The sequence below is a fragment of the Syngnathus leptorhynchus genome, chromosome 11 (genome assembly GCF_054491065.1).
Source record: "Syngnathus leptorhynchus isolate UIUO chromosome 11, UIUO_Slep, whole genome shotgun sequence".
Taxonomy (NCBI): Eukaryota; Metazoa; Chordata; class Actinopteri; order Syngnathiformes; family Syngnathidae; genus Syngnathus; species Syngnathus leptorhynchus.
Window position 1 is genome coordinate 1,040,010 of NC_141205.1, and position 12,407 is coordinate 1,052,416.

At 44.2% G+C, this 12,407-nt stretch overlaps 1 protein-coding gene across 2 annotated transcripts in view; it reads left to right on the plus strand.

Annotated features, from left to right (window-relative positions):
- slc12a5a (solute carrier family 12 member 5a) overlaps positions 1–12,407 on the plus strand; it is a 67,568-nt gene that overhangs the window by 34,043 nt on the left and 21,118 nt on the right. The window contains exons 1-3 of one of the 2 annotated variants that reach the window (XM_085923963.1): positions 9,602–10,038; positions 11,055–11,155; positions 11,920–12,057. In XM_085923963.1, coding sequence (XP_085780089.1) covers positions 11,141–11,155; positions 11,920–12,057 — 153 coding nt within the window. In that variant the 5' untranslated portion in view covers positions 9,602–10,038; positions 11,055–11,140. Of the gene's footprint in view, positions 1–9,601; positions 10,039–11,054; positions 11,156–11,919; positions 12,058–12,407 lie in introns of those variants that run through there. The other variant, XM_085923962.1, reaches the window with a different exon arrangement.

The window sequence follows — 12,407 nt, forward strand, 5'->3', positions numbered from 1 at the left end:
GGATGGATGGATGGATGGATGGATGGATGGACGGACGGATGGATGGACGGACGGACGGATAGTAGGATCCGGAGCAATACTAGCGCATGAAACATGACTGCTAGTTAGGCTGACTAATACAGCACAGTAGTGTTTTTTTTAGTACTTGTAGTTCTACTCATTTGACATTCTGCTAGTGTGCTGAATTATCTTGCTATTGGTGCATGGGCCTTTAGCTGCATTGGAAAGATATTGAATAATGCTCAAACGGCTTTTGGTAGGCTCGACATTTTTTCCTGGAACTGCAGAGTGCTAATTAGGCACTTTTAATCAAGCGCGTAGAGCAGAGTAATGATGTGCCGTGCAGCCTCCTGCGTGTAATGGCAACGGAGATGGAAAGTGACAGCCGCTCCTCCATCAGGAAGACGGCACAGCCATGCGGGCGCCCGAGCGAGGGAACCCGCTCACAGTAGAAGCCCGCTCAAATGTCCTTCCAAATAGCCACAGCCATGACAAGTGCAACTTGCAGAGAAACAATCGTTTGTGAAAGGTCATAACGTGGCCAAGTAAAGTGGTCTTCCTCGAAATTGCCCGGGCTCTTTCATTGAAATTCAAAGGAAACTTGTTTTCCTTTTGCATGCTATGAACGCATTTGATTGTGTGCCGGCTGGTGTGACACGCTGACATTTTGTGTGCATGAAAGCAAAGAAAAAGTAACCTCGCCGGTCTAATTGAATGTGCACGGCGGCGTACACGACAGACAGGGTGGCACCGGCGTCCCTGGCTCGTTAGTACCGCATCTGCAGAGGGTTGCGCAAAACAAACGCAGCAAACAACTGGGAATAAAAAAAAAGAAAGACTCACAGGGGACTTGCTTGTATTTGGAGCATGAACTTTCATGCATGACCATGCTTGAACATGTGCAGGTGCACACCAGTGCAGAGCTAATTGGTACACACTTTGTGCGGACATGGGCTGGAATATTTAGAGATACAACGAATTGAAATGAGTCACAAAGATCAAACCGTTGAACATTCTTATTTTCCCTCAGATTGATTGTCCACAAATTCAACACAGTATAATGCATGAAGGAGAATGATTGGGACATAATACACAACGCTCCGTTACTATTGTAGATGGGCAAACCTATGTCAAGGGCGTTAGGGAGTGGAGGCCAGTGGAGACATTGATTAATGACTCTGAGTAAAACAAATGCATGTCATCGTTAACATATGTAAAAAAAAAAAAAACACATAAAGTTGAACAGTCCCATGCTCTTATCAACACTTGCAACTGTTGTGTCAGTAGCCTCAATAATGTCGGCGCCCTCAAAAGAATTCAGTGATCTGCAATCTCAGCCCTCCCTCACCATAAACTATGCAGAGAACAGATGTCCGTTCAAGCCCGCAGACATTGGGAGAAGCATCAAGAGAGATAGATGAGGATTAGGAGGGATTGATAAGGATCTGGAATGAATAGAAATTAGAATCCGGGTGATTAAGATCACTAAATATGATGATGCTCTATTTGGGTGTAAAAATACTTGTTAGAATGAGAAAAGCTTGGATGATTGATGGTATTCAGGAAAGCAGATCATATTGGTTCATAGTGCTCCGACTCTCAGAAGACAAATGACAGTCGGCAAACATGATTATGACGAGGGGAGCTTGTTCATTTGTGGATCTAAAAAGACTCATTGAAAATGGCGGTAATATGTCGGTAAGATGGCGAATGATTGCCGAGGACCAAGAAAAGGGCATATACTTTTGGGAATGATCACAAAAGAAATGTTCCACAGCCAACTGGTTTTACTCAAAGTGCTGGAGGATTACCAGGTTAAGGTCTGTGGAGATCTCGTGTGAATTTGAAGGCTCCCCTGGTGTCGTAGACTTTCTTACGTAAGACGCAAGCGAGTAAGCCGAGGTGATGTGTCACCGCGTTCCTTCTTTTAATCGGCGTAGGCTTGTTGACATAGGTATCTGAAAGATTCATTTGGACCACTGCTGAGGACCAACGAGGCATGGATGCCGGCAAGCTCTCCAAATGAAATCTCATCATCTGCAGCATTTCTTATTGCTTCAGTCAAAGGCACAAAAACTAGGACAAGGCTCCAGAGCCAGAAATAGAACAGTCGAGTCTTTTCAGTGCATTTAAAAGTTTTCGGCTTTGCTCATTGATCTGTCATTGCTGCTTACAATTGGGGCTTGTGATCAAATTTGCATGTATTTATTATTATTTTTTAGTTGGAGTGATACATAGTTTTTCCACAGTGTTCGTACTCCATAGCTTCATAATGAGACAGACCGAACAAATTTGATAGCTTGGCCACATTTGAGTATTTTCCATCAAATTACAAGTTCGCTGAAACAAAAATGGACACAATTGTAAAATATAAATATATATAAAATGATCAAATAAGGTGCGTCTAGAATGAATGGTTTCTACAATCTGCTCAGAAAACGTTTCGACATAGCTCTACCAAAAATGGGGAGACTCTTCCCTAAAGCCACTTTGCTTTTGTAATTCCAAAATTGGCTTGCAAAAGGCTGCAGGGTGCGACACGGCGCTACACGTCTTTCATAAAGCCAACTCTGAACTGTCATCCGCGCTCACTGATTGATGACACCACAAAGTCCAAGTTGGTTTCTATCGAGTCATATCCTCTGCAGTCAACACCCCCCCCACACACACACATGAGTTTGTTAAGTGCAATAGGAATGCATCCAGCTGTAGCTTGCTGTTGCTGTGCATTCCTGGGTGATACATCAAAATCCTGCCTCCAATCCTAACACATTTTATAAATCACCTTAGGAGAGGAGAGGTGCAATGTGTGTGTGTGTGTGTGTGTGTGTGTGTGTGTGTGTGTGTGTGTGTGTGTTTCTCATGCATCCTCTTCTGTCATCCTCCTTGAAAAAGTGACCTCTATGTACCTGTCATACATCGTCGCTCTGGAAAAGGCAGCGTTGGTGCAGTGCAGCAGAGCGCCATGCCAGCCGGCTCACGCCAATAATAGAAAGTCACGGATTAGAGTTCCACTCACTGCATATATTTCAATGGTTGCTGCTACTATCATTCATGGTTTATTTCGCTGAGAAAATAAGGATGTTAAACGAAGAAATAAATAAATAAATAGAATAACGGGGGGGGGGGGGGAATGATTGCATGTGTAACTTTATTAGGCTTTCCCGCAAAAATGTAATTAGGAAAGGAAACTTGAAAATGGATGGCACACGTCATTCTCAATTGAATTAAATATCATAAAATATCGTGTCATTAAAATATAAGAAATAACTTATAACTTAATAGCTTTTCCAACATGCAGCAACTTTCATTTTACTATGGTTACACAAGAAGAGAAACCCACACACACACGCACACAATAACACATGCACGCTCTAGTCTAGAGGGAGGTTATGTAACATACAGAGTCCAAAAAAAGGAGGGGGTAGAGAGAGAGGTATCTGTGCTGTGCCGTCGAGCCCGTGGCCGTGGAAGCGCTTCCGAGCAAAGCAGATTCAGCTTCGTGCTTTGAGCCCGGCCGGCCTTTCAAGTGCACGTGTGTGGCCTGCGGTAATTAGCTTTATTTATTTATTTATTTATTTATTTATTTATTTATTTATTTATTTTTGCCTTCTTCCCGGCATTCCATCTTCAAAGGTGGGAGGGATGGCGAGGAGCATCCCACATGTGCATCCATATCAGAGACCTTGTCCTCTGCATTCTGCTCCAATGGCGCACTTGGAAAACAAAGCTACAGCAGTAGTCTTCTCCCATCTGTGTGGGTGTGTAATAATAATCATCATAATCATATCCATTATCATTATGATTATTTTTATTATTGCCCTTTTGCTTTCTATTTATGAAGCCTGGGCAGTTCCCCTTCAATTGTGGTCGAATCAATAGTTTATCGAATTTTAGTCAATCTATTTGCTGAATTTGTGTATTTGTGGCAAAGAGGTGCACAGAAGCACGTGATTATCACCGTAATTCCAGTCCGCAGTAATTCCCTTTGACGTCATGAGTCTCAGGATTACATTTTCGACAGTATTTGTGTACCGTGGTGATTGCTATTAGTTTTTGGACAATTTTTTTGTCCGATTGGCGCTCCACGGATTGCATGGAAGCATTTTACATCCCCGACGAATGGGACGCGCGCCCAGTGCCCTGAACTAAAGCCCCTTCCTCCAGTCATGCTGCACATTGGACAGATGTGCGCTCAAGACGAGATCAAGTCTTCTTAGCTGGAGTGCGACACCGGCGCCACATCTGCCTCGGCAGCTGCTTATGAAACGTGGGGAAGATGTGACGCAACCAGAGCAAAAACAGAAGGAATTAAGGGGTTAGGACATGAGAGATTTTTTTCCTCCGGAGGGGCAAGGAGGGGATTAGACGCAGAAAACATATTGGCGGGCGGCACGATGCCGCCTTGTTGTTGAGGAGAGGTTAAGCCGAGCGAGGGACAGAACAGCGCTTAGCATACGTCAGTCACCAGTGACTCAGCTGTGCTGTGCGGGATGTTCACATACACGCCGCACAGTTGATGTGCTTATTAGTTGTCATTTTACTTCCTGTTATGAGGAACGAGTGGGGGGAGGGCGGGGGCTCAACGTCAGATTAGCGACCTGCTACCTCATTATAGATGAGAAAGAATGCAGCAAAGTGTGCTGGCGACTGGCATCCCAAATGACACTAGCCCAGTAAAGGTTATCGGAGTAAATGTTTTGGAGCTGCTTTTACTTCTGGCAAACATGAATGACATCATACCTTTCTCACTAATAGAACTGTTCTTTCTCCCAGTTAGTTTATCCAAATGCTTGAGAAATCTTAATGTCATGGGCCCACTGTCTAGTATGTCCTATCGTCAAGCATCATTATCCTTAAAAACTCCTATTGATTGTTGCTAGAGACTTAGCTCTAAGTGTCCCTCAGAGAAAAAGAAGGTGGTTAAGTCTGTCTTGGTGGAAGTGCGGATTGCAGAATTTCTTACCAGGCCTCGAGGCTGGAGGTTGCAAGCTTCTGGGTGAAGATTTGAGAGTACACAAGTTGGAAAACGCTGAAAATTGCAGGTTAAGAGATGAACTCTTGAGGCTTACGGTCCGAGAAAGCGGCTTGAAGATACGCAACTGGAGGCCAAAGGCTTGTACGCTGAAGCCAGGAGGTCGCAGACCAAAAGCTTCAATTTAAAAATGTGTGCTTGGAAGCTCAAGACTCCAAACGGCTGACTCAAGAGTGAAGATTAATAAGCTACCAAAGTGATAACGTCATGCAAGTCTATAGAAGTATTTCTCTTGAAAAGTGACTGGATGGATGGATGGCCTGTGTCTGTCTCGCGGCAAATGACAACCGTGCTTGTGTTGGTTCAGCCTGCGTCTTTGTAAATACTCACTGTTTGAAATGGCGTGTAGCATTGGTTACGCCTGCCATCTGGTTGCAAAAAAAAGAGAGCATTCATTTCATTTGGGTGAGAGCAACTGTTAGATAGTACAGCTTGTCTTGGCCCACTCAACCCTATTGAGATAATTGATAGATGACGTTGAAGGCACATTATCTTAAAATGCTGTTTTCCCTTTTCCACGAGTGCTGCTTTGTGTCTGAGATGGATGGATGGATGGATGGATGGATGTATAGCAGTATCGTGCCATGGTGAAAATTTGGCTTTGGAACAAAGAGATCCCTTTTGTTGATCCCTCTCAATTCCCGTTGCTCTTGAACTCGTATCCAACGCGGCATCTCAGCGACATTTTTCTCCTCGCAGACACACATCCATATTCTGTCCCTTATCATTGTCATAGCTCTGCCAAGGAGTCATGTGTTTGGTCTTGCACACAAAAGCAAATTTCCTCGAGATATTGCGGAAGAAAAAACATTTCGTGTAAGTGTTAATGAATAAAGTTAAGTCGATATAAAAAAAAAAAAAGAAAAAAAAGTCAATTAGGTGAGACCTCCTGCATTGGTTACCTCAGATTGTGATGACTGATGGACAGCTAAAGAGCCACCAAGGACAGATATCAGTCACTGTAACTGAGTTAGTGTGTGTGTGTACGTGAAGGAGAGATTGAAGGAGGGGCAGAAGAGAATCAGTCATCACTGTCACTAAACACCGCAGTGTTTGGCTCGGGTCCACACACGTACGCCCGGGAACACCCCGCCCGGCCACCGCACAAACAGGATAAGCAGCTGCATAATTCATCAGCGTGATCAAAGGCAGACAATGCTTGCTGTCTTTGAGTATGCGGGTCCATCCGGACACATTCTGACACATCACACACGGAGGTAAAGATGGAGGGATGACCTCTTTACGTCCAGCCTCCCTCCCTCCCTCCCTTCCTCCCTCCTCCACCTTTTATTCAAAGAGCACTTTTGTCTAGACCAAGTCAAAGCTGCTTGTGTTTGTGGGAGTTGCTGCAGAAAATCCAGAGGGGGCAAAAAAAAAAAAGTGTTTTGGCTTCATTGCTAAATGAATATTTCATGTAATGCGGATGAGTATGAACATCCAAGCTATATGCAGTACATATAAAAAGTCTACACACCCTTGTTCAAATCCCAGGGTTTTTTTTATATGAAAAATGAGACCATTTAAAAAACAAAACAATCTGCCCACAAACCCAGTGAAGGGAATTGGTTATTGAAAACATTTTTTGTCATTGCATCAGTTTTACAGGTATTCAAGGTGATACCTTAGTACATCCCAGAGGCCTTGTCGTCACTGGAAATGTGGCGACGGGCGAGGAGGAGGAAAGGCATGCCCTTAAAGCTTTCAACTCGTAACTGCTAACCAGTTGTTTCATGATTTATTTAGTGGTCTGCCTGAGGCTGCAAAGATCGGCCAATTGTTGCGGTGGGTCTCTCTCTCCGCAAGGCCATCGTACACACCAAAGAGTAAAAAGCTGAGATTCACACGCACATTTTGTGCACACTATCAGTAAAGGAGTGTGACTTCAACGGGTCGCCCCGGTAATGCACCTGTACTGAGGCGCCTGATAAATCTCACAATGCTGCAGTCTTATCTGTTGCAGGAAGGCAGACTGAAGAAAAGTGCTTCACTGTGTGTGCGCGCGCGCTTCTGTTTACAAAGAAAAGAAGAAAGTCGGATAAGACAAAAACATTGAGTTGACATAAACACAAGTGCAACTTCACACCGATGACTCGATTGGTCCCTCGAATCATCAAAAGGATAATCAGTTGTAAAATAATTCACTAGTGACAGGCAGCTGTAATGACTCTCAGCATTTCTTGTTAAGGCATGCGGTTTGCTCATGTGCCTCACACTCGTGAGGTTCTGGGTTTGAATCTCTTGTGTGGCACTTGCAGGATTTCTTCCAAGTACTCCAGCTTCCTCCCACATATCCAAAAAATATCCAAGACTCCGTCTTGTCCAATGCTTCTTTGTCGACACGTGCCTTGCTATTGACTGGCGATCGATATCAGTTATATTTGACTTAGTTTGAAGACTGTGCCCATAGTTGGAGAAAGCACAGTCAATTTGATAGGACTTTAAAGTGCCATGTCTGTCGGTGGTACTGTAGCATTTTGCCTGCCTGGCGGAGGATGTGCAGCACTTAAACAGTTTACAAGCTACTTTGGCCCTAAATAATGCACAAGTAAGCTGGCCTCGTGTCCTGTGAGCTGCACACTTTGTACATTCCATTTGGAACTTTTTCACATGAGAAAGTCCTTAACAGATACTGTACAAAGGATCTTGAGGAAAAAATAAATAAAAAACAGCGACGCTTCAAGCCTTGTTCACATACATGTGCAGATGGGGAGTAGAAAATAGAAGGAAAAAACCAAAAGTGTTTTTTTATTTGTGGTATTTTCCATGCAGTATTCATGAACCTGGGCTTCCAAACAGGTTGTTGGTCCCATGGCTAGCGTAATGCTTCAAATAGCAGACTTTGGTATCACGCCTGTAGTAAATGGATGGATGCGTTTGCCCTTCTTATGACCTGGCACTTCATCAAAAGTCAAAAACGGCACCACCTTTGCGCTTGCACCAATTTCCTTAGCGCTGTGTAGTAAGTAATTCAAACCAACCTCACCTCTCTTTTCCCACTCAATCTTTTTGCCCATTCATTGGTGCTATCCTTACCATCCCTTGAAGGCCTCGTTCGACTCGCCAGCTCTGGCTAATTTCTCCCGCCGGGATCCAGAAAGTTGTGCGGCCGATGGGACGCTCCCACCACCTTTCCAAAGATGGCCAAGCGTCGTTGAGGGCGCAGCAATGACTGCGAAGGGATGTCAAAATCGATTCGGAAAATTGTAATGTAAAAGCAATTAAGCCCGCTGGTCCAATTGTGGTCAGCCGTAAAAAATGCAATCCAAGCAGAATCTGGAAGCAAAGAAGTTGAAGTGAAAGCGGAGGGAGGGACCCGTGTCAAAATGGAAGGCGGCGAAGCATTCAAATTCATACTAAGGAAGAGTGGCAGCCCCAATACTGATAAGGGCCACGGGTCCACTCTGCAGTCACATACAGTGACATTAATGTTCCCTTTTAAAAAATGCATCCTGGCCAAGAATAGTCAAGGATGAAGGCCATTCAAAGTCAACACCTCTTGACTGCGAGGCAGACGTGTTAACCGTGCTGCTGAAAGCTTGTTCTGAGATTTGCAACCCCAAATCTCAGAGCAGCCAGGCACCCGTGCTATTTGTTGTGCTGCCCCTTTCAAAACGTTCTCCATCAAAATATAATCATGATCCGCTGGCTGCGACTCCCAAAAAAAAAGCTCTTTGCCGTGTTGAGAGAACGTCCCATGGATCAGTCTGGGTACATGTTAATATATTTTCAATCCCGATTTGACTGGAATTTAGATTAAAGTGACCTTAATCCTTTACCTCGTTTCACCGGCTGCGGGCGAGCCAGAAGAGACCTATAGCCTCTCGGCTGGCAGACCTGAGCGTTCAAGTACTTGATTGCAATGATGGTTTTACCAATTTTATTTGAATATATCATGGCTCGGGATTATTAGCAAGAATGTCATCATTTCTGATGATAGCAAAAGGACTCACTATAACAAGAGTTGCATCTTTCTGCTGTGTTTGTAATATTTTTCCACTCCATTTGATGTGTTCAACTTTTACGTCCTCCAAGCACTCCAATAATGATGGTTATCGTTACTTTTCAGTCTCTTCACGAGTGCGCTGCGCCCGGCGCGTCGGTCGATAGCGCAAATTCAAATGCTCCCTTATGGCTTTGTCCAAAGAACAGAAGAACTGTAAACTGGCCTTGAGAGCTGCAAAATGTGCAAACACAGTACTTGTGAGGGAAGCACTTGTAGACCAACAATGGCTCTCTTCACTCCACTCGTCTATTTATGTGTCTGACTTGACCTAATATTTGAACTCCATTAACCCCGATAAAGCTTTCCTAAAAAAAAAACAAAGCAACCTAAATTACTGTCGCATGTACAAGCTGACAAATATACAGTAAAGTCATTGTGGGAGTCAGCATGTTTGGGAGGTGAACTGTAAATTGCCTAAATGGTGCGTCGGGGACATTGTGATCTGCTTTGGCTAGTTGCCCGGGAGATCGTAAACACACACCACGACAACAATGACAATCGGCAAAGGCACCTTCGCGGAGTGACTTACAATTTGGATGAAGAGTGCTGGGAAGTTTGTTTGGTTGACCGCTATACCATGCATTTGTTTGTTGAATGGGGTACCTTTTAATATAATAGATCTTTTTTTTTTTAATCATTTGAAATATGTAACTGATAATCTCGGTGTGTGCTTAGAGCTATTGCTGGGTGTGATGCACTGTGTCTTTTCCTTGTGTGGGGAGGCAGCATTGTGCGGAATATACTCAAATATAGAATTGAAGAAGATACATGAAATGTTTGTTGAGCATCTGCAAATCATTTTTCCATCAGTTGACCCCTGATAGTATTCCCAAAAACGTTTGCGTGGCTTTGGGGTGGGCTGGCTTTGGTAAGAGTATCCAATGTGCAGTGAGCCTCAAAGCTGTGGATTTGGACCATGGATACCGAGAGGCTTTGACAGAGTGAGCCGCTGTTGGATGCCTCCCATCAGATTGCAGAGCAATAAGCCGCTCAGGGGGAGGTGAGTTCTTCTTGAGCTGCGTCATGTTTCCTGAAGCGGCCCGTCCATCAGTTGTGCAATGACGGACTTTAATTGTGAGAGAGTAGGAAGAAATGAAATGTGAAGGATCGCATTCTTTGGGGGCATCCGACCTTCACATGTACTCAGCGATACTATGTGCATCAGATCTTTCATTATAGTTCACAAGCTGACTTGGTTGCTGTGTGTTTTCATCTTTACAGGAATGCCAATTGCTAAAAAGAACAAATTCAAGTTTGCTCCTCGTGGAAAATCTTTTTGCCAATTGCGAGTTGGCACTCATGAATGGCTTACTCGACTGGATGACCTAACTTGACCCTCAGTCGAGAAATGTCAATCAGTTAACTGAATGGCAATTTGAAATCTCTGGCTATTTTTGTCATCATCCATGTTGAGGATTCAAATGCTAGAGTAGAGCAAGGCTATCAAAAAGTTCATATTCATTAAGCTCTCGAGTCATGGAGCTAGTCATTTTTGTGTTCCATTCTTCCGTCTGTGTCTTCATGCTTTTTTTTTGTCCTCACCATTTGTTGGTCTGTGTCTAGCCGTGGCCGGCCGGCCGGCGTCACACCACATGGTCGCCGCGGTACCGCCATAAATAACTTGGTCTTGCAGCACTGAGGGCTGAGAGCCAGAGGGAGAAAGAGCAAGCTGCTGTCTCCCCAAGGAGGTGCTCCAGGGCTGAGGCACAACACATTCATGTCATTCATTTTCTTTTCAAACTAATCTGGAATGAATGAGGAATTACAGTGCAATCAAATGGTCCGTTCAAAAGAGATGCTTTTCTCTGAGTATATTTTGTGTCATACTTTCCTTCATCCATTTTTACTCATTTATACTGAGAAACTCTGATGAACTGGTCTTATCAATTTATTATGAATGAACATTTTTGATTGTAAAAATGACTTTGTGGCCACCCTATATAGTATATAAAAGGCCTGCATCCTTCAAAGGTCACTCGTCTGGTTTAACTTCCAGTTTTCTTTTTCTCTTTGCAGGCGACAATAACCCCAAGGAGAGCAGCCCTTTTATCAACAGCAGCGATGCAGCGGCCGAGAAGAGCCAGCAGTACGACGGCAAGCACATGGCCCTGTTTGAGGTACGCATTTTGAGCACCAGCGGCCCTGGCTGACTGGCGATCGATGTCGGCAACAACAGCGCCAAGGCCGTGTGGGAGCGGAGGGTTAATGCAAGCTAATCTCACACGGGTACAGGGATCAACGTGAAAAAGAGGCAATTTGTTACAAACCCCTGCACCAATACACTCAAATGGTCCCACCCATGTGACATTTCAGCAGAAAGGGAAGGCGGTGTTTAATACAGATGGCATCCATTGAGATTTCACTTTGGGAATATGACCGATTGACACAAAACCCCGAGAGTGATGGCGGTTCTGTCGCTGTCCGAGGTTCTGAATGTTCTCCCTCCCCGCTGCCACCTGCATATATGCTTGTCGCTGTCCGTGGTTCTGAATGTTCTCCCTTCACGCTGCCTGCATATTATATGCGTGTAGCTGTCCGTGGTTCCGAATGTTCTCCCTTTACGAAATTTACAACGCGTGTCGCTGTCCGTGGTTCTGAATGGTCTGCCTTCACGCTGCTAGCGTGTGTGCGCGTCGCTGTCCGTGGTTCCTTCATATTGCTTGCATAAATGCGTGCCGCTATCCGTGCTTCACGAATCCTAAATAATTCGGAAATTTTTGAGAGTAACTTTATTCACAGTAACTCAAATATCCCCACCATAAAAAAATCGACACTGTATATAGCATATTACAGTAACAGTTGATCATTATGATGCTAATATGAGAAATGTGTAATAAATACCTATCTTAACTCATCTGTGTGCTGTTTTGTGCATGTACAGGAGGAAATGGACACCAGTCCCATGGTGTCGTCTCTACTCAGCAGCCTGGCCAACTACTCCAACCTGCCGCAAGGGAGCAAGGAGCACGAGGAGGCCGAGAACAACGAAGCTGAGCCGTCCCGCAAGAAACCCGTCAAGGTATTGCAAGAACATAGCACACACACATACGCCAGTTAAGTACAAAAAGTCAATACACCTATTGACTTTTTGACAGAAGAAATACTTTCCAAGTGCCAGTGAAACCGCCTGCTAAGGAAAATGTATTTGATGGCAAATAACAAGCATAATTTGCCTTGATTTGAGATATTTAGTCTTGATTCATTTTTGCACTGAATGGTTTCAAAGAAGCCTTCGGGATAAGAAAAACTCAAAATCTCCTCTCGCCGTCAGAAGCCGTCAATCATTTTCAGTTGACATTCTAAATCTCCGGTTTGCATTACTGTGGTGCATCTTAAATGTCACTCACTAATGAGTTGCTGTCACACTAT